The 21047-nt window shown below is 40.8% G+C and overlaps 1 protein-coding gene across 5 annotated transcripts in view; it reads right to left on the bottom strand.

Moving 5' to 3' along the window:
* The window catches only part of fgf12b (fibroblast growth factor 12b), a 36173-nt gene extending 16309 nt beyond the window's left edge, over window positions 1–19864 (bottom strand). The window contains exons 1-2 of one of the 5 annotated variants that reach the window (XM_027027798.3): window positions 19815–19859; window positions 19464–19620 (exon numbers count right to left, since the gene is read on the bottom strand). In XM_027027798.3, coding sequence (XP_026883599.1) covers window positions 19464–19488 — 25 coding nt within the window. In that variant the 5' untranslated portion in view covers window positions 19489–19620; window positions 19815–19859. Of the gene's footprint in view, window positions 1–2812; window positions 3315–16537; window positions 16731–19463 lie in introns of those variants that run through there. The other 4 variants (XM_027027797.3, XM_081699902.1, XM_027027800.3 and 1 more) reach the window with 4 other exon arrangements.
* Window positions 19865–21047: the final 1183 nt, after the last annotated feature.

The raw sequence follows: 21047 nt of genomic DNA, 5'->3' as shown, positions 1-21047 counted from the left end.
AATGACATTTCAGGCAACATCTCTCTCAAAATCTCTGGAGCTCTACATTATTCTATACGAATTTCCAATATTGTGGAAAATATGGAAATATGACATGCAAACATGAGTGAGGTAAACGTTGAGAATGGACTTAAGACATCAACTATATTATGATTCCTAATGAGTTCCAGTACATTGCAAATCATTTCCAGCAAGTGGCAGTTCAACAGTGCCGCCACAGCCCGATGTAACTGAAAGCCTGTTTATAACTCGCCATGCATAGTCAAGCACACACTCTCAAATTAAAGGCATACTCAGAGATTTCCTTCGTATTAAAAGTATACTCAGTAATTCCTCTCATTTTAAAGGCACACTCAGAGATTATTCTCGTCTTAAAGGCAGACTTGGATATTACTCTCATGTTAAAGGTATACTCAGTGATTACTCACATGTCTCCCTCACACAGCTTCCATGCCTTAGATTCTGGAATCAACCTTATTTCCCAGGAGCTGAATGGTCCTTAAATTTTACAGCAGGAACATTATTAGGAGTGGTCTGTGGCTTATAGTGTCAAACGTGCTATGGTGCTCAGAGCACATGCTGGTGCCTGCCGCCAAAACCATAACTGACTGAAAACATTCAAAACACCAAGCGTGAGGAAAGCTAAAGTCAGGTCAAACCTTTTCATTTCGTGTCCGTCCGCAGCCAACCCTCGTGTTTAAGGGAGTAATGATAAGTAGACATTAGACTGGATATCACTCACCAGACATGAAGGGAATTAAGATTTCAAACAATCTTTTTCCAGCAAATAAAATAAATGCAGAGGTGTGACATGAAGGAACTACAGCTGCCCAGTGAGCCTTTTTCTACAGCTCCTGTGGGAGCAGCCTTGGGAACGCGACTATGGCTGTGGAGGTCAGCTCCAGCTGACAGATACTGCCTCGGCACCATACGCCGTACTTAACCCAAGTTAGCAGAACCTTAGCTGGTAAATGGAAAATGGAAAAGCAGAAAGCAAAGCACCAGGCAGACAGAGTGGGCACTCTGGCACAGAGAAGGAAGTGCAAGATTAAGCACTGTTTTTCTCCAGATTTACAGTCTATTGTTCAAGCAGTTAAACAAGTAAGCATATTTTAGTTGACTATAGCTGGCATGATCTACTGAGTGGATATAGTATCTAGAACGTTTTGTTCTTTTGTAGGTCTTTATTTCACAGTAAAGGTATAAAACATTAATGGAACATACTCAAAAGTAACTTGCATATTTGTGTCTTTGACTGATCCCTGCAGACACACATGGACATACACAAACGCGCGCACACACATACACTTTTGTGAAATTTTTAGGGCATGACTATACTTATGTATTTAACTACAGCTAGATTATTTTTTTCTACTCCTAGCAATAACCATAACCCAAAATAAGCTTCTGCACTTACACTTAAAAATGGAAGATTGCTTTTGTACCAAACAATTTACCCTGTCAAATTTTCCTGGTCCTGCCAACGTAGGTAATTCCTCTTTTTCTAGTTTTTTTTCCTTTCTATGATTTTTCTAAGATTTAACATTTCTGTCATGAAAATTCACAAACTAATGCACACACACACACATGCACGTGCAGAAACACTTTCAGATACACATGTACAGGCACATACAGACACACACCACAACATTAGTGTTTCATTCACTATTGATGAGTTGCTATTATTCCTGCACAGGAGAGGAGAGAGAACAGCTAAAGCTGGAAATGGTGCACAAAATGGAACACGCACGCACGCACACGCACGCACGCACGCACACCAAAGACTTTGTGAATCATTGGGCATAGGTTGCGAATTGTAATTTTGGTCCTATAGTTATGCCGTGAAACAATACTTCTGTTGTGTTGTGGCCCACTTCTGCTGTCACTGGACTTGCCACGTTTCTGAAGTTGCACCACGTTTCAGAAAGATAACGTACTTGTTTTAATTTTGAATAAAGTGTTTTCCAAAGTTTTATAGCCTTCACGAATTTGCATCGCATTTGTAAAATGTAATGGATGCGATTGAATTGTTATGAGTATGCTTTGTGTATTGTGTATTTTCATTTGCAGCGTGATGGGTCTTCCCTGACACCATACTCATTTTGTCTTCACTCTCTCATTTCACACTTTGCGTAGGGGGAATGTGGAAATCTGAAATCAATAAATAAATAAATAAAGAATTCTGCCACTACAACAGATCTCTCTCACAGATAAACATCTCTTACGAGACACGCACACACCCACACCACTCACAACAGCCTACACATAACTCCCTTATGTATAACAGAGAAACGCTAACCGTTTAAGTCCGCTTTGAGAATACCGCGTGCGCTGTCCATGGTGCTGAAGACATGACGCCGGTGTCAAGATTTGTCTCAGTGACGTAATTCAGAGAGTAGCTCTCAGAGAGTCTAGTGATCTCAGATTCTCTCTCATCATATGGAGCACAAACATCTCAAGAAATATTTGTACTATATGTCCTTATTACGCTTTCTTACCTATGGCACACATCTTAAGTTCTCATCTTTATTACACACACACCACAAAACTCATGTAGCCTACAACCCTAAACATCTGTATATCTCCGTGTGTGTGTGTGTGTGTGTGTGTGTGTGTAATGTCTAGAGCTTGGTGTGAAATTGGCGCTTTTGGCCCATTTAAGGGTTTCCTTCGGGCAACACGGACAACAATCTGACTCCGACACAAATACAATGTCTTTTGTTATCGAACGTGAGCGCGTTCATAGACGGACACAGACGACCAGAGAGACGTTCCGCGCTAGAAGGAGAGGAAAGCACGTAAGATGTCTCACCGCTCGTGCTTGTGCTCGGTTTGGCTCGCTCCGCGCAGAGACACCGCAGCATGTGCGCTCCTTTCTTCTGGAGCCGCCGCGCGATCCTCATCCTCATCAGTCCCGCAATCTGACCGCTACTCCACCCCACTCACCGGGGGCATCGTCACCGCGTGGCGGATTTCGAGGTTCAGTGGATGGAAAGCATCCGTGGGTCTAACAAAACGCTATTCCACACACAAAACCGATGCATCTTCGTACTCTGATAATTAACGACAACTTAACGACGTAAATACAGTGGCCTTCATCACGCTATGGGCTGCAAGACCATAAGAATAACTGCACTAGCTGTGTTTTCTCTACCATGTCGTCTGTCTCCATCTATTCGGAGACAATAAAGGAAAAGTCTACGAACGAGCGCGCGGACGAAAGTTAACTGCAGGGGTGCCTGGCGGCAGCGGCGCGCGTATGAGCTAATGCGGGTTTTCGTCGTCTTGCGTGGGGTGCAAGGGAAGTCTCCGGCACGTTCAAAAAAGCCTGTCTTTATGCGCGCGGGAGCGAGCGGTAGGCGGATGCGAGGACGTGTGATTCAGTCACGTAACATGCAAGGACGAGATTAACGAAAAGTGGCTTTACAAAACGATATGATACGCACGTGCGAAGAACAGCTGCAGCGACTAGTACTAATAATAAGAAACTGTGAATGAATTCAAATTCAGGTGTATTTGTATATAACGTATTTCAACAGGTGTTGTCACAAAGCAGCCTTAATCAACTTTACAGGGAATACGGGTCCGGGTCTCGGATGAGCACGCTAAAGGTGAAACCCCATATTGAAACCTCAATATACAAATAATAAAGTATTTAATTAAGTAGAGAAGGTAAATGCACTTTCCAGTTGCGTTTTTGGCCTCACCTACCCCGTACCTATTCACTAGACACGTCAGTGATTACACGTATAGTTCCACCAGATTCTACTCACATTATTCCATATAAGTGAATTATTTGGGTAGTGATAGATACCTTTTAATACAGCATATAAGCTTCTGAAAGTGATTTATTTTAACGCCACTTTGACTAAACTGCCTTTAGCTATAGCTAAAATAGCTGCTCTGATCACAAAAAAAAATCTGATCGTTGGTTCTGTAATCAACAATTAACAATATAAAGATTTAGCTCTATAAAATACGAACATTTGTTCTGCTGTATGAATAACTTTAGAAAACACAGACTTGAGTTAATACTTGTGAATTCAAGAACAATGAGTCTAGGTCCTTGAACTGGTCTTAAAAAGATGATTTAAAACCGTAATCAAAATGGGACAGTGTATTCATGATGTGTGTTTAGCCGATCCGTATGCTCGTGTAGATGCAGGAGTGATCTGTAACCACACGAAGGCGCCAGAGAGTAGTCTGTCCGCAGCCTACATGTAGACTACTGCAAGAAAATCTAAACTGTATTTTCACGCACAAAAACTCGTAAATACGTTAGCATTTGTTTCGTTAAAGGTTCATAGTTCAGAGACGTAGGCTCAGTGGAGCAAACGTTTAAGATTTCAAAAACACTGATACATTTTCAAAAACAGTAAACCCATAGCATAGTTACAAGGGTATTTGGCTGTTTAAAAAGCTATATACCATGCATGTTTTATTGACTTCTGTCAGGTTCTACTGACTTACCTTTATGCAAAATAAATAAATAAATACATATTTTATATATATATATATATATATATATATATATATATATATATATATATATATATATAAATACATATAAATACATACATATATATAAATACATATATATAAATACATATATATATATATATACATAAATACATACATACATAAATACATACATATATATAAATACACATATATATAAATACATATATATATAAATACATATATATATAAATACATATAAATATAAATACATATAAATACATATATATATATATATATATATAAATACATATATATATACATATATATATAAATACATATATATATATATAAATATATAAATACATATATATATACATATATATATAAATACATATATATAAACATATATATATATATATATATACATATATATAAATACATATATATATATATATAAATACATATATATATATATATATATATAAATACATATATAAATACATATATATATATATATATATATATATATATAAATACATATATATATATATAAATACATATTATATTTATATATATAAATACATATTATATTTTTATATATATATATATATATATATATATATATATATATATATGTGTGTGTGTGTGTGTGTGTGTGTGTGTGTGTGTGTGTGTGTGTGTGTGTGTGTGTGTGTGCTAAATGTAATATTATTGTTCTGAACAAACACATTTACATCATTTAGGCAAACACTCACCGAGAGCAACGGATTTGTTCATCCGTATAACAGCACATACACTTCCTAGGACTCAAACCCACAAGCTTGGTATTACCAACCCACTACTCTAGTGGTGCTTCCAGGTGAGCTCCACACCATGAGCAAGTATATGTGACTGTACGTTGAGTAGTCCATGAGCTTTACTGTATTATGTTCTGAACTCAAAAGGAGAAGTAAAAAGAGAGTGAGAGGAAGAAAGAATGAGGGAGCAAGAGCAAGCTGGAGATGTAGCGGTATGCGAAGTAGGAGAGTGGACATGATGAACATATTAGTGTATTTTTATACTGCATTGAGTCTCCATTACTGCTGCCATCAGCACGGTTAGCAACATACTGATCTCTCACACACTCTCTCTCTCTCTCTCTCTCTCTCTCTCAAACCCATATTAGGAGTCACCAATGCTATCATCAGGGAGAATTTCATCTTTAGAGCATCTACACCACAGGCTCATATTCCCATCTCTTGGCTTGTGTGTATTGCGATTATGAAATGGTTTAAATTAACATTTGTCAATTAAACCAAAATATTACCTGCAAATAGCAATACTAATTATATTCTGTAAAACATTGCATAATCAGGTTAGCAAACATTACTATGTAAAAAAAAAAGTGTAACCAAATCATAATTTAATGTCACTGGTACTTTTTTTTGTAATCTATCATCAGTTCTAGACACTCCAACAGAAATATCTACCTTCTGCATTCTGCAGTAGTACACTAAAGACCTGGCCTGTACACACAAGCCAAAAAACATTAAAATCTAGCGATTAAGATTAAGCAAAGAGGGCAGTTGGATATACAAAAATGTAAGTAGATGTCTTAGACTAGGATAAATATCTCAAAAAACACTAACTGATGTGAAAGTAAATCTGCCATCCAGTAGTGGCCCATTCCAACCATTGTGCTGAATATCTCTATTGCATGAGCAAGGGTGTTGGAGAGGCTAACACTCATGTTCTCAGAGCGTCTGCGGAGGTGACGTCATCCAAAGAGAGACCAGCAAACCAGCGCTCAACGCTAAGGCCAGAGCATCTGTGGAGGTACCATCCTATAGAGAGAGACCAGCAACCCAGCGCTCAACGCTAAGGCCAGAGCAAATTATGTAGAAATTATGTAGAAATAATACTAAAGGAATGCCTGAAAAGCTTAAAATGAGAAAAACCTTTATACCAAAATATGAAAAACAAGATATGTTCTTCACCAATGTGCAAGGAATTGACCTATCTTTCATTTAAATATTTGTCCACTTAATTTGTCTCTCTCTTTTACAATAGCTAAAAGAAATCTGTTCATAAGGTTAACTTCGAACATCTTTCCAGAGAAAGAGAAAGCTCTCAATACACAACTAAAGATGTACTGAAATCAGTGCGTGAATAATGTAGTGTTGCTTTTTTATCAGACTCTTGTAAACTGAGAAGTTGTAGGACTGATCCTATTCTTACCATAAACAAACTCACCTATTATTTGTGTCATAAACATCACTCCATACAATCTAGATATTATTTTGTTTGCTTGATAAATCTGGAACAAAATTAATTACAATATCTTACTCAAACCAATTAAGACTAATTATAGAAGTTAATTTGTTTAATTCATAAAGTGTTCAATAAGATTATTAATCTCTCATGCCAAAAAAACAAGACTTTTTTCCTGAAACAGTTACTTGTCACCACAGCATTAACACACCGTCATGCCAGTGGTGTGGTTGTGGGGTATTTACACATGACGTTCACCAGCCAAATGCGCTCTTGTGGTCATGAACTGACCAGTAATGAATGTCTATGGCTATCACAGTGTGTGCAAGGCAACAGATGGACTACAGTGTTCGACTGTACGTGAAGCGGCATTTCTAATAATACAGCTAGAGGGTGTGCTTTGATGACTTGGCAGGCAGGAATGGAAGTATATGGGGCATGAGTATTCATATAAAGCAGTGTTCCACATCAGAAAAATATTATCACTCCTCATCTATCACTGACAGAGTGATTTATTACATCTTTACTTTATTATAAAAGTAGCGGCTCTGTATTAAAAAAAAGGAGACTGACCGTTTGTTTTGGACCATCGGACCGGTGATGTCGGCAGGAAGGGCGTGAAACACAAGCATGAGGAAGGTCTTTATTCTCCATTGTAGAATAAAGCAGCAAAAGAGCACAGTGGTGAGCCGGCTAAATCCAACAGAAAAGAAAATACATCATCGCCGGCCGTGGGGCTCGAGGCACCTAAGACCCAGCGGAGTAGCGTGTTCCTCAGCACAGAAATGGACGGGTGTACCTGCGGGCTTTATATAGGGGGAGAAGCAAAGAAGGAAAACAAGGCACAGGTGCACGCAGTCACCAATAATCAGATGATTGGGTAGCAAGAGTCACAATGAGTAGACATCTTGCGGGGTGCTACGCAAGGGTAATGCGCAAGAGTAATCTCTCTTCTGATCTAATCCTTCACATACCTCTGTTATTCAGCATGATATAGACGTAGGTTCCCACGGTCCAATAAGACAGCATCCTTATTGCGTCAATCCACATAAATTAGCTTTGTTAGATAAGGAAACTACCTACCTACTTGACTCTGGTCTAGCAATCCCTAGTAACAACCCTTGGTGTTTCCCCTCTCTCTTAGTTCCAAAGCCTGAGGCAACCTCGAATGAGATCCCAGTTCGGTATTCATTGCCCAGGCCTCATATGGAGGTTTGTGTTGATAAGATAGGTTCAGCTAATTTCGTGAATAAGCTCGACCTTGTGCCTCAGACACTTCTGCATTTGCCAAATTCGATAAATTCCTACAGTGCACAGTTATGTCGTTTGGGCTCAAAATTGCTCCACTGACCTTTCAGCAACTTGTGAATATTGTGTTGGGTGAGGTCCCGAATTGTAAAGCACACTTGGATGATGAAGTATCTTATACCCGTACGTGGAAACAGCATATGCAGGTGTTGGAAATGGCTTTTAGAACGTTGCAAGATGAAATCTAGATAAATGTTGGACAAACTTGTTGGGATGGTTCATCCCAAAGATGCTAAAGTCCAGCTAGTCTTTTCCTCTCCATGACAACAAGGAAGCCTCAGATGTCTTCTGGGTATGGCAGGTTCTAATCTGTGTTTTTGCGAGGACTTCTCAGCGTCCCCCCTGACCGAACTACTCCGTGACAGGACTCCCTTTGTGATCCCAGGCTTGCCAAAATGCTATTGATACCATCAAGGCATTATTGTGACTTCTCGCACCCCTTTAAATTAATGTTGATACCAGTGGCATAGATGTTGGTGCTGTCCTCATTCAGGAGGACACACATTTGTGTGTGTGTGTGTGTGTGTGCACGCCAGTGGGTCTGTCCCTTGGGTGGGGTGCCTGGTGCCGTCACATCAAGGATGATTAATTTCTAGTGCCACTATCATGCTCTAGACACTATACTGGCATGGAGCACACCATTAGTGATACAACACTGCTCGAAGTGGCTATAGCAGCAAAAACAATAAGAACTTTAGGGAAAAATAACTAATCGACGTGATTGAAATGAGTTTGCACTTTAAATGTTCTGAAATTTGAATATCAGCAGGTCATCTTCTACAGTTGTTCCAGAAGCACTCTGCTTTAATGACTGATGAAAGACTTCCTGTCTGGTATGTCCCAATCTTTAATAAACTTTGTATACCAAAATATTTCCATCCACCTACCTGCAGAAAGGTGTAGCCATGGTTTCAAACTACAAATATTAGGTTTCAGAGTAATCTATTTCTCCATCTTATGCCTTGATATTGAAAAGAATAATTGTTTTTTTTACTCCAAGAGTTCAGACGTTGGTTAAGACATTTTCAATGATTGGATTGGTGATTGGATCATGTTTGGATTTCAGCTGACCATATGACAAGCCAGATATGAACACCGCTAGGACATATTGTGATCAAAATATAATTATTCTCATATTCTCGTGCTAAAATATTTCCTGGATTTGTCCTCTTTTTGGGAACTAAAATGTGTATAATGTGATTTCTAAATGTAACGTGTAGTGGCCTGAGTGCCGCAGGGCGAGGGGAAGGACGCACAGACTCCACCGACTGGAACATAAACGACACAGTGGCACTCACACTTATCACAAACAAGGAACGGTTAACGTTAAACAAACACGATACACAAGAATACATCTAACAAACACGTTACATTCAGACATTACGGCAACGATAACCAACACTCTTTACACTTTGACACGGTTTTATATACATTTAAACGAACGAGGTGCAGGTGTGTGCAGGTGTGGTTACAGACAAAACAGCCCTCCCACTGCACCTGGCGGGCCAAACCCCGTGACTCGGGGGAGGCGAGCGTTCCGTGACACTAAAATGCTTAACATTTGCTTTCTACAGTCGTCATACACTGCGTGTCTGTTTGTGCATTGCGTTGACCCTTCTTTTTAGGTCCCATCTACACCCACAATTGGTCAATCACGTACATGTCCTACACACAAACATTGGTCAGACTGCTTCTTAGCATGTGTGTAGGTGCTGCTCAGATTTGTATAACCAAAGAGGATACAGGGAGTTTACCTACTGAATGTTGTATTGGATGAATGAAGTATGAAGTTGCTCTTCTGTATGGCACCTTAAAGCCTAAAAATGCCCAATCACAGAGCTGATAGTGATGCTCTAAGGGTAAGGCTCATGTTTTCGTGATGTCCATTTTGTCCATATACAACATGCATGTGATAAAATAATCAGATATAACTCAGTCTCCTTACACTCACCCCCCACCATCTACACTCCAATTAAAAAAAATTTCAGCCTTGTGTCCATTAAAACAGACATTTACATTCTCCTTTTTCAAAACCAAAAAATGATCCGCCTAACTCAGACCACATTTGGTTTGATGTGGCCAGAGATGGATCTTGGCCGCATTTTCTGCAAGTGTAAACAAAATGAGTTTTTTCGATATCCGCATATAATTACCTAAACCGAAATGTGCCTGCCAAGTGCTGACAACAGGTGAAAGTTAATCCAAGATGGAGGATACTTTCTCACAAATTAAACTGAACATTTGGCGTCGCACCCAAAAGGAAGGCAGACGCATTTGGTTATCAGACGCAGTGTTCTCTTAGCCGTGCTGATTTCTCTCTCATGCCCAAAACGTCCCCTGGACAGTGGTAGCGCTGAGCACTGCGAAAACGAAGACAAGCTGTAAGACAAGGAATTCTCCTCTACTGATGCAGATGATTCACTGCCTCCTTTACATGGTTCCTTCCAGCATTTGACAGCATACAGACAGTAGTGGTGAGAAACTACGTTTATGGAAATACAACGGAAATGGCATGTGTTGGTGTGCTTTTTACACGGGAGACTAAAATTGATTATTGTCTGCTCACACTGGTGACATTTTAGTGAGACGTGTAAATGGAATCCAGCTAAAGTATATCCAGATACAGGCCTAGCCTAATGATTATAGTTCTGTATTTGTGATATACAGTCAAGTATTTAAAACATTAATTGATTGAATTTCAATAACTGCCTATAAGCTTCCATTATAAGTGGTAGAATAAATACATTATGTGAGAACAAAACCCTGGAGTAATCCTTTAAACACTTCATGCATCAGTCGTGTACACATTAAAGGTGTTTCGCAGTACTTTTTTTATGATTATATAGGGTGTCTTACGACATTTTGTTCCAGCAATAGTGAAAAACACTCTCCTCTCATCTCCCTCTACATCCACAGTTCAGTCCCATCTATGCATGTTTGCTGTCCATCTTGGGAATGCACACCTGCTTATTTCAGTGAGAGGATGTCTGATAGCTAGTCACCTGAAACAGCAACTCTGCCCTTCACTCTGCCCTTCACTTGTCCTGCTGTCATTTTAGCTCCCATGAACTGATTTTCTGTAATGATCAGGAATCTATTTAGAGAATGGAACTTATTTGTTTCCAGATTGATTTCCACAATTTCCAGTGAACACTTGTTAAGAGTTTGGCACTTTGAAAACAGCCACATCTCTACGTTTTGAGCTTACTCTTCTCTATATTCCTCCTTTTGGGTTTTTTGAGAAGCCTAGTTATTTCCCAAGTTACTAAATACCAATCCTGCCATAAAAATAGGTATCTGGGTTGACCAACATCATGTCACTGGAGTGCAAAACACAAAAATAACTTGAAAACTACTGGCATTGTAACATTGAACAGAAGTCTCTTAATGAATGCAGCTGATTCAACTGTGAACAGACTCCACAGAATCCCCCATGACTTCAATGGTGAATAGTTACCATGGTAACTCCCTGCTTATCTGATACAGACCAGCTCTGGACACACACACACACACACACACACACACACACACACACACACACACACAAACAAAGTTCTAATGTTCATGAATATCTATCATTCAAGTTTCATATATGGATGTATGGACATGCATATAGTGTCCCGTGTGCCACAGTCACAGTTTCTGAATCAAACAGGGTGTGGTAGACCTGGCTGCTGGTGGTTATGATGGGCACGGTCAGAGTGCAATGCAGTGACTCTTCTTGCTCTTCATCTGGCCTTGGAGCCATCACACTGGCTATAGTGACAGACTGAAAATTTGTTTTGTTCTCTCCTTCCTGGAACAGGGTCCGGTTCCAGTCCAGTTATGCAACATGCCTAGATAAGACGTGCAGAAGACCAACATGCCAGCAAAAAAAAAAAACCCCAAACAAACAGATGACAGGTTTCACTTGACAGTTTGATGACTTCTGCATCAGATATGAATTTGAGGAAAGAAGTAATACAAGCACCCTTTATTTAATTAGTCTCTTGGAAGCTCTTAACAAAGCAATTTCAAGGACAATTTCAAGTAGCTGTATGACAACACTGATATACTGTATTTTGGCCTTGATCATTTGATGAGCACATTGATGAGCACATTCTACCAGTGAAACTCTCTGCTCTAGCAGAACATCTTAAAAATAAAAGCCTGTCTACTGTTCCCCTGTCGAGGAAGTCTGCGCATCCTGCTCCACGCCCACCTGCACTCGGGCCGACACGCGTTACAATAAGCCATTAAAATGCAGTTGTAACTCTGCATAAAACTGGTAACGAAGTTTGTAATCTATTTGCCAATCTATATACCAGCAGATAATAATAATAGAGTCACGGCAGGTGGAGGTAAGACCTGAACTTGTTCCACAAAACCTTTAGTCAAGCTAGTCACTCGGGTATTTCATGTGCAAAAACTCTAAATGACTTTGAGTTCAGTAAGTTATGTAAAATGTCATAGACATTCATTTGTGTATGCAGCTTTGATTACTAAGCGAGTGCTGCACCAAATGCCAGCCATGAAGTTAAAGCTGCTGAAAGTACAGCTGCAGGCTGACAAGGATAAAGGGAAGCTCAGAGAAGAAAGTCTGCCCTTTAAAATCACTTCTATTACTCTGGGAGTGCCTGGGACAGTTGACCGGCCTGCAGAGTTCTGCTTGTTCAAAGGCAAAACACCTCTAATTGTTCTTGCTGTACTTTGCCAAAAGAAAAGAAATAAAAATGTAAAGTTTAAACTGCAATAATGTATCTTTATGAACATGCTCTGTAATTATTTTTGCTTTTGCATGTTAAAAATATAAAAATGATACACACAGTTTATTTATAATGAGGAATAACTTCAAATATAAAGCACTTGAAGCACTCAGTGATGACATTTTAAACAATCATAATAAATGTGAATCTGTATTATAGGTGCTTTATAATTATGCACAAGTCATTATCCATTTAAAAGGCATAGTAATGAATAGTGATACTTGTTTTACTACATGTTTCTAAGTTACAAAATAATTAATTATAGTTCAGGATAAGAGCCTTATAAGGCATTATTGGAGTTTATAAGTGTGCTTCCAATGCATTATTACCACATTTATAATAGCTTATAAATACGGGTTTCATAGAAAGTGTTACTGAAATTTGTTTAGATAAACCTCGGGTTTTCCACATAATCAAGGCTGCTACTGTTGACAACAACAAAGAGTCAAACTCAAACCACACATAAAGCCAAAGTGTGTGTGTGTGTGTGTGTGTGTGAGAGAGAGAGAGAGAGAGAGAGAGAGAGAGAGAGAGAGAGAGAGAGAGAGAGAGAGAGTCTGACCAGGCTCTTTCTTTGTGGTCTCATTTTTCATCACATCTTCATCTTCATCTTCTGCTTTGTTGCCACGAGACATCAGGCGACAGAACAGACTAAGGCAGCGTGTCATCCTGTCTCATGCACCCCACCATGTGTGTGAGTGTGTGTGTTGTGGGGGGGGGGGTGTATTGGTTAGAGTCATCTTCATGCCTGTAAGTTGTAATCTGTACTGTGATGGTCTACTACTGTATATAGACTGTGTCTAATATTTGTGTGTGTGTGTGTGTGTGTGTGTGTGTGTGTGTGTGTGCGTGCTACATCTGCTAAATCCTTTACTAATCAATTAGATTGATCTCTTTTCTCTCTATGCAAAACTCCCGTTATTACAATAAACCTCAGCCATCAAAATGCATGTGTGTCTACACAGATGCACACAGAAGTTCCCACACACATTTTGTCTCTGTTTGTTAAGATTCAGGAGCGTGTGCGGTGTGTAATGTGATCGTGTCTACGTGTGGGTTGCAGAGAAGGGTGTCACTCTAGAGCAGCGATTCCCAATATGGAAAGAGGGACCTAGGAGAGCAGCTATTAATAATGCTGTTTACATGAGGGAAGTGCTGCACAAGGACATTCTGGAGATGCTTAAACACACACACACTCTACTATACACTCATTCAAACACTCTAAAATCTGCCGCAAACACGCAGTCCGCAGAAATGTGAATTTCTCTGTTCTGTCATCTGTGCGTATTTCTTACTTCTTACAGTATGTGTGTGAATAATGCCATCTTTGAGAGACTTGTCAGCTGCTGTTAGAAGGTACTTGAACATTGTGTGTGTACCTCACTTCCATCACAGTTAGGTGTACTAGTTCAACTGTCTACCAGCAGGGGTCTCTATTCAGGCTCATTCTGGGCAGTGAACGTGTGTGCATGTGTGTTGCGTCCTGAGTTTTATCTATAGCATATGTGTAAAAGTATGAAAAGTAAGAGACCTTATTTGCATTTATATCACCTAGTTAATTTGAGTAATTAATTCTACCTGCCAGGTGAGTAAATTAGTAAAGCTGGGTGGCTGGAACAATTTTAAACTACCCACCGCTGGCCTCTGGTGTGTATAACTGTCCCTAAAATAGCAAAACGAGTGTCTAAAACGAGTGTGTTCATACACTTAATACGCACTTTGATTGACTAAAGCTGTTTTAGCTAACACTTGCTGCCATATACAGTTTGTGAGCCACTCTTTACTCACTACTGTGCTTAGACTTCTGCAATCTTTATATTTCACATGCAATTATTTAATTTCAATTGTGTAATTTTAGGTAAGGCTTTTGGTTTTGTGGGTCGTTTTTTAGCTTGCATAATCTTGTAATTTTGGGGTTAGATTCAGATTAGCGTCTGAGTGAGCGGTACACGTTATGTTACTGTACTTGTGGACCGTCACGGAACGCTCGCCTCCCGCGAGGCAGGTGGTTTGGCCAGCCACGTGCAGTGGGAAGACCTTCGTTTGTGGCCACGCCTGCACACAACTGCACCTCGTTTGTGTATTTAAACCCACGTCAGGGTGTGCGGCTGCGTTGGTCATTGGAGACGTAACGTGTTAATGTTGTGTGTTATTGTCAATGGTGATGTTAAACGTTATATTCTTTATTGTTAGATGTATACGTGTTAACCATTTCTTGTTTGTATTAAATGTGTGTGATTCTTTGAGTGCCGTTAGTGTTCTATGTTAAATATTAATAAATGTACGTCCCAGACGTTGGAGTCTGTGCGTCCTGCCCTTCGCCCCACGGCACACGGGCCACCCCGCGTTACATGGACACACACACACACTTTCTAAAATCTCCCTAACACACATAACTGCTGGGTGATATAATTCTGTCCTTTGTGAGTATATATATGTCTGTGTATGTGAAATATGTATGTGTATGTATTTGCGTATACTCGTGTAACCTAGCCGCACTGTGTTGTGTCGAAGGAGACAGGACCAGGATAGAATAGAATTTACAGTATGAACAACATACAAGAAATGACTGCTGGACATCATATGCATTGTCTAGCTAACATGGCTTTCTGCTAGTAGTATACAATGTATAATCTGCACTTAATGTTATCACGGAACATCAAAAATATCAGTTAAACGCATTTATATTTAGCAATATTGCTGTATTTGCTCGAGTCATTGACTTGTATATGCCAGTATTAACTTTGCACATTTGGAATGAAAAGAGTGATTACAAAGAGGATTCCTAATACATCAGATTAGAAAAGACAAGGATCAAATAAATGCCACATCGCTGTTCTAGCCTCCAAGTGCCCCGCCTACACAACCAGTCTTTCAACATAAATGTCCCTTGTGACTCATTGCCAAAGTGGTGAATCAGTAGAGAAATAACCTTATATATTAATTTAAATGAGTATTAGTAAAAATCTAGTGAAATATTCCAGTCCTAATGAATCCTGCTACACTTGTATGTGTGTGTATACGCACATAAGCATATGGCTGTTTGTGTATATCTGTGTGTGTGTGTGTGTGTGTGTGTGTGTGTGTGTGTGTGTGTGTGTGTGTGTGTGTGTGTTTGCGTGTGAGAGGCAAGATGGATAAACATCACAGAGCTCACTTCAGCAGAAATTTACAGTAAAACACACACACACACACATACGCTGAGGTGCTGAGACCTAGACAACAGTGATTAAATGAGCTAACAATAGAAACTACAGGACTTCTTCAACTACAACCTCAGATTCCAGCTTCACAGAACACACAGCCAAATTTAGCACTTGAAAAATGCAGGAAAAATATATAGCAGTAATAATTTTGTTAATTGTTTAATTACGGTGCTGGATTACATTCTTCTTTCATGCAATAGATGATACCATCATTTATTTTGAGTGTAATAAATGACACTAATTGGTTTTAATGTGTGATAGGTGACACTGTCGTTTCTTTTTAAGTATTTAAGTCTTTTTAAGTATTTAAGTCTTTTTAAGTATTTAAGTATTTAAGTATGCCATATCACAACCAGCAAATCCTGCAGCTCTTAAAACCATCCACTTCTATCAACAATGACTTTTTTCCCTCCAAAATATTTGATTCAATGTATCTCCCTTACGATCTCTCTCTCTCTCACACACACACACACACACACACACACACACACACACACACGCTATTACAGTGTCATCATAGAACTAACTATGATAACTAACTAAGATAATTAAATGCCCCTCGCTTGCCGTGTTTGGCGCCTGACCCAGACTGGCGGCTTTGGTGCTCCTGCAGTTGCCGGGGTGATGAGGTAAGTTGCCTTTTCCATTTAGGGGGGAAAAGTCAGTGTTGGAGTTGAGACGATACCGGACAGCAAAGCAGACAATGCTCAGTGTAAGTGTGAGCGGCGTGGGATTAGCAACACGGGTTGTGTGAGCATGGCTTTGGGCGTGGCCGGCCAGCCTTGCTGCAGTCTTCAGCCCCCAGGTTTCCAGCTTCTGTTACAGTACTCTCAGTGCTCTCATTATATCCCATTTCCTGCATATCTGCCAAAAGCTATTACCATCCAAGAGCCATTAACAACCTTGACTTTTATGTTGGAACTGGAGAGGCCGGAATCAATGCAAACAAGTACTGAAGCTGGATTCCTGAATTCTTAAAGTCACACTGTTTATGTCAAGTACATGGAACCTTTGCAAGATCATTATTTTACTAAGAGCCCATATAAAGCCATGGCCTTCCAGATATTATATCCCTACACACGTGTACACACACACAGTATTATTTCTGTTCTCAGTATCTATTCTAAACAATGATACCATGGTTACTATGATCTATAGAGTTGTGCCTGTTTGCTTCCCTTTCTTTCTCTATTTCACACCACAGAAACAGCTGAACCTATCTTCTGAAATGATTAGAAATTCACCTTCTTTTGCAGTGTCACATTGGTTATTGCTCATATTTATGAGACTCATATTGGTTAACACTCCCCTCTAGTGTTGCAATACAGTACATACAACCTCAAATCCCTAAACACAAACACCAGACCTAAACTAACACATTCTAAACTGTGCATACGTCGGCCCTCATTCACACCCTATCTCTCATTGTCTAGCTCTCTCTCTCTCTCTCTCTCTCTCTCTCTCTCTCTCTCTCTCTCTCTCTCTCACTCTGCTTGTCATATGACACACCCTCTCTCTCTCTCTAATGAAATCCTATAGTTGGTTCCTTGTGTTCTGTATGTGTGCAGACACAGCGAGTCCAACTGCTCACTGCTTTCCTGCAGAAGCTCTGGTCATTCTGCACTCTACCGTTTGGCTTTTGTCCACCACAACATCAATAAATTATCCGCTTTATTATTCTAAAACATCAAAATACTATAACTACAACATCAGCAGCTCCAGATCATTTATCCTGAGAGAGAGAGAGAGCGAGAGAGAGAGAGAGAGAGAGAGTGTGTGTGTGTGTGTGTGTGTGTGTGTGTGTGTGTGTGTGTGTGTGTGTGTGTGTGTGTGTCAATGTGTCAATGTCTATTTATTGTGTGACAGAGAGAAGACATGAAAAACAGAAATAAAAATGCTGTTTGGGTGAGATGTACAGACATCTGAAACTGTGAGCCAGAATCAATATGAAGTGTAGCCAACATTCCACTACACAAGGATCTTAGGTTCCACACACACATACAACACACGTCAAAGATGTAATTGTGTGATTATGCCATATTGTAGGTATATTGCTTGGGCTCACTAAAAACACCAAATGTCTTGCACCTTTTTTAAAATACTGAATACATGTACAGTACTTGACATGTACAGTAAGGTCAATAGGTCCCAAGTAGCATTACACACCAAAGCTCCTAAACATCTAGGGCAGAGATAATCAGTCCAGTCCTGGCACCCCACTAGCCAATCCATCTTGCAAAACACCTTAGCCAGGTGATCACGAGTTCTACAGGCCATGACCCCCTTGTGCAGGTGCATGAGGTGCTGGAGCAGAACCAAACCCCAGAATGTGCACAACAGGCCTCAGCTGTGGACGCAGCAGCCCTGATCCAGCAGATCAGACCCAGACCCCGCGCAGCCAGACAGTCTGCTACTTCACATTCTCAGACTGGTAAACCCCACCCCACCCCCACTGCCACGTTGTGGATGCCAGGCTCAAGTTTGAGCCTTCAGAGTAACAGTAAGGTCAAGTGTACCGTAGAGGGAAAGAAAGCAGCCTTGGTGTTGGTGTTAGAGCAGAGGTGAGGAGTGGAAGTGTGTGAGTACATCCCCCTGCCACCCGACTCGGCTGCAGACAGAGCTGCCATAGATAGGACAGACCGCAACCCTAAGGACTGAGACTTTAGAGGAGGTCGAGTCGAAAGAGTTATGCACACACACACAAACACACACATACACACTCACCCACCCACATACACTGACACACACCAAGGACTTACTCTGAACATTTGGGTGCAGTAAAGTGAGAGTGTGCTACACATCCTGCATGCTGATAACCAACAGCAAGATGGCATTAATCCTCAAAGACAGAACATACTTAACACACATCCACACCGGCCTGCACTCAACATGCACTCCATATGCAATTTTCCCATTTCAGAAAAAGCAATGCTTATCAACATTCTTCACATGGTCAAAAACCGCTAGACACTTCTACACACACACACACACACACACATACATTATGATGCTGAAGAGACAGGTGTCTGGGTCTAAACATGTCTAAACAAATCTTCAAAAATTTGCACTGTGTTGTACTGGGCATATTATATTAACGTAAGCTTTTTAAAAAAGGAAGCTAAATACGTAAGAATGAAACGTGTATTTTGAGCATTGGAGCTCGAGAAGACCACCCTTCCTCTCCCCGAACCCCGCACGGAGGAATTTGCTGCATCAGGATTCTCAACGCCATTCCACGCAAAACAAAGCCGCGAGCGGTCAGAATGGGGCGGCGCGAGCACTGCCGCAGGACCATCGCGCAGATGTTTTTACCCCTAGTTCAAAACTCCCTGCTTGTACCGGGCATGAGCCTGACGCCTATCGGGGTAGCAGCCCGAAGTACCGCAGTCCATATACGTCCATGCAAACACAGAGGCGCGCAACACACTGCCCCGCGCCGCCAGTCCCGCTTCCACACCCACACCCTGGCAGTAAGAGACGTAAAGTTCCTCACCGGCGCTTTTGTCCTTGCTCTCCATCTCCCGCGGCGATGCTGTCGGTCACGGAGGATGACGAAAAAAAAAACGACGTTTGGCGTGAGCGTACCTGGCTCGGTTGGTATCAGTTGCTTTCCACCCGCGATACGTGTCCGCTCGCTGTGTTCCCTCGAGCTGCAAACGGGCGCGACTCGTGAGGACAGCTGTTAATCAATTGTAAGATTCTCTATGAGACTGCTTTCATGCGCGAGGCTGTGGAGTGCGGATGATGGCGGAGTCAGTATTCAATGTTTTGGGGTTTTTTTTCCGTTAACAAGACTGAGCGAGATCAACGCTTGATTCCGGTTCTGGCCAAGCTCGTGCGTTACCTGTGTCCGCGCGCCGTTATCGGGAGCTGTCCTCTCTGCGTGGTGCTGCAGCTCCGGCAATAGCAGGCACGGCCGTGACGTCACAAGCGTTGAGGCTTTATGTAAAAAAAAAATTAAAATGGATCGCCCGCACTTTTGGGTAGATTAACCTGCGCATGCTTCTCCGACAAAGAGTATCAGATTGGCTTGTCATCATATTCCTTTACATTAAAAAGTACGCGGACAAAACAATGCCGTCGCCTTCGATGTCACACAATAAATCGCTCATATCAAGTTATTAGACGTTATTAGACAAAATTGTTTTACTTCAGTAGTTTGCACAGAGAAAAGTAATTATTTCAGAAATCTGAAGTGAGAATACTGTGTCGGATAGCGCCTAGGCTTTATTTAATTATTTGTGTTTATGCGTCTCTCGTCTGTCGAGGAATTCTTGAACAGGACTCGATGAAAAAAAAATTACTCGACGAAGGGCACATATTTTTAGAAAATGACGTTTGCGGTAGCCGTCTGGGGCATGGTTCTATACGTAGCTATAGAATGTGCAAGTACAGTACCGGGTTTTAAAGGTCACGCGCATAGGCCTCGCGCTACTCAAGTAGAAACGTGCCACTTGATTCAGCTGTATGCTTGTGCTTGCTGCCTCATGCCTAGTGCTTTAAATGCAATAACGTACTCTTAAATGTGATTTGACTACAACCAACACACACCTTCTGGAAGCTTGGGGTGCTTAAGCAGGCTATAAATGATGGTGGTACATTGGTCTGTGGACTGATTTCTCTGTGGGTGGGCTAAGTTAAAGAAGATATGTGAACTACATTACATTTGCAGCATTTGACAGCCACTCTAATCCAAAGCAACTTATGTATTTATCACTATGGGAATCAAACCTAGCACCTTCCTGTACCAAGTCACCCACAGCACAGCCTATCTGTGGGTGAGGGGGACTGGTTGAGGGGTAAGTTTACTGGTGAATTTTTGGGTAGTGTAATGGTTTGAGGGTGCTGAGGTTTTTAAGAAAATTAGCATTTTCTTTTTATTACAAACCTCAGCATCTTCAGACCCGTACGTTACCTATGTGGGTCACTAAACATGAACTGTACTCCACCTGCTTGCAAACAGTAAGCAGTGTGTGTGTAAGTTTGTGTTTAAATGGGGTTAGGGGTGGCCCCCAGATGTGCTGTCAGGTGCTGAGTCAGCAGCAAGCAAAAATAACCTGCCAGAGGATTTGGAACA

The sequence above is a fragment of the Electrophorus electricus genome, chromosome 17 (genome assembly GCF_041902795.1).
Source record: "Electrophorus electricus isolate QZ-2024a chromosome 17, ASM4190279v1, whole genome shotgun sequence".
Taxonomy (NCBI): domain Eukaryota; kingdom Metazoa; phylum Chordata; class Actinopteri; order Gymnotiformes; family Gymnotidae; genus Electrophorus; species Electrophorus electricus.
Note: the sequence above shows the minus strand (reverse complement) of the source record. Positions and strands in the feature narration are given on the sequence as shown.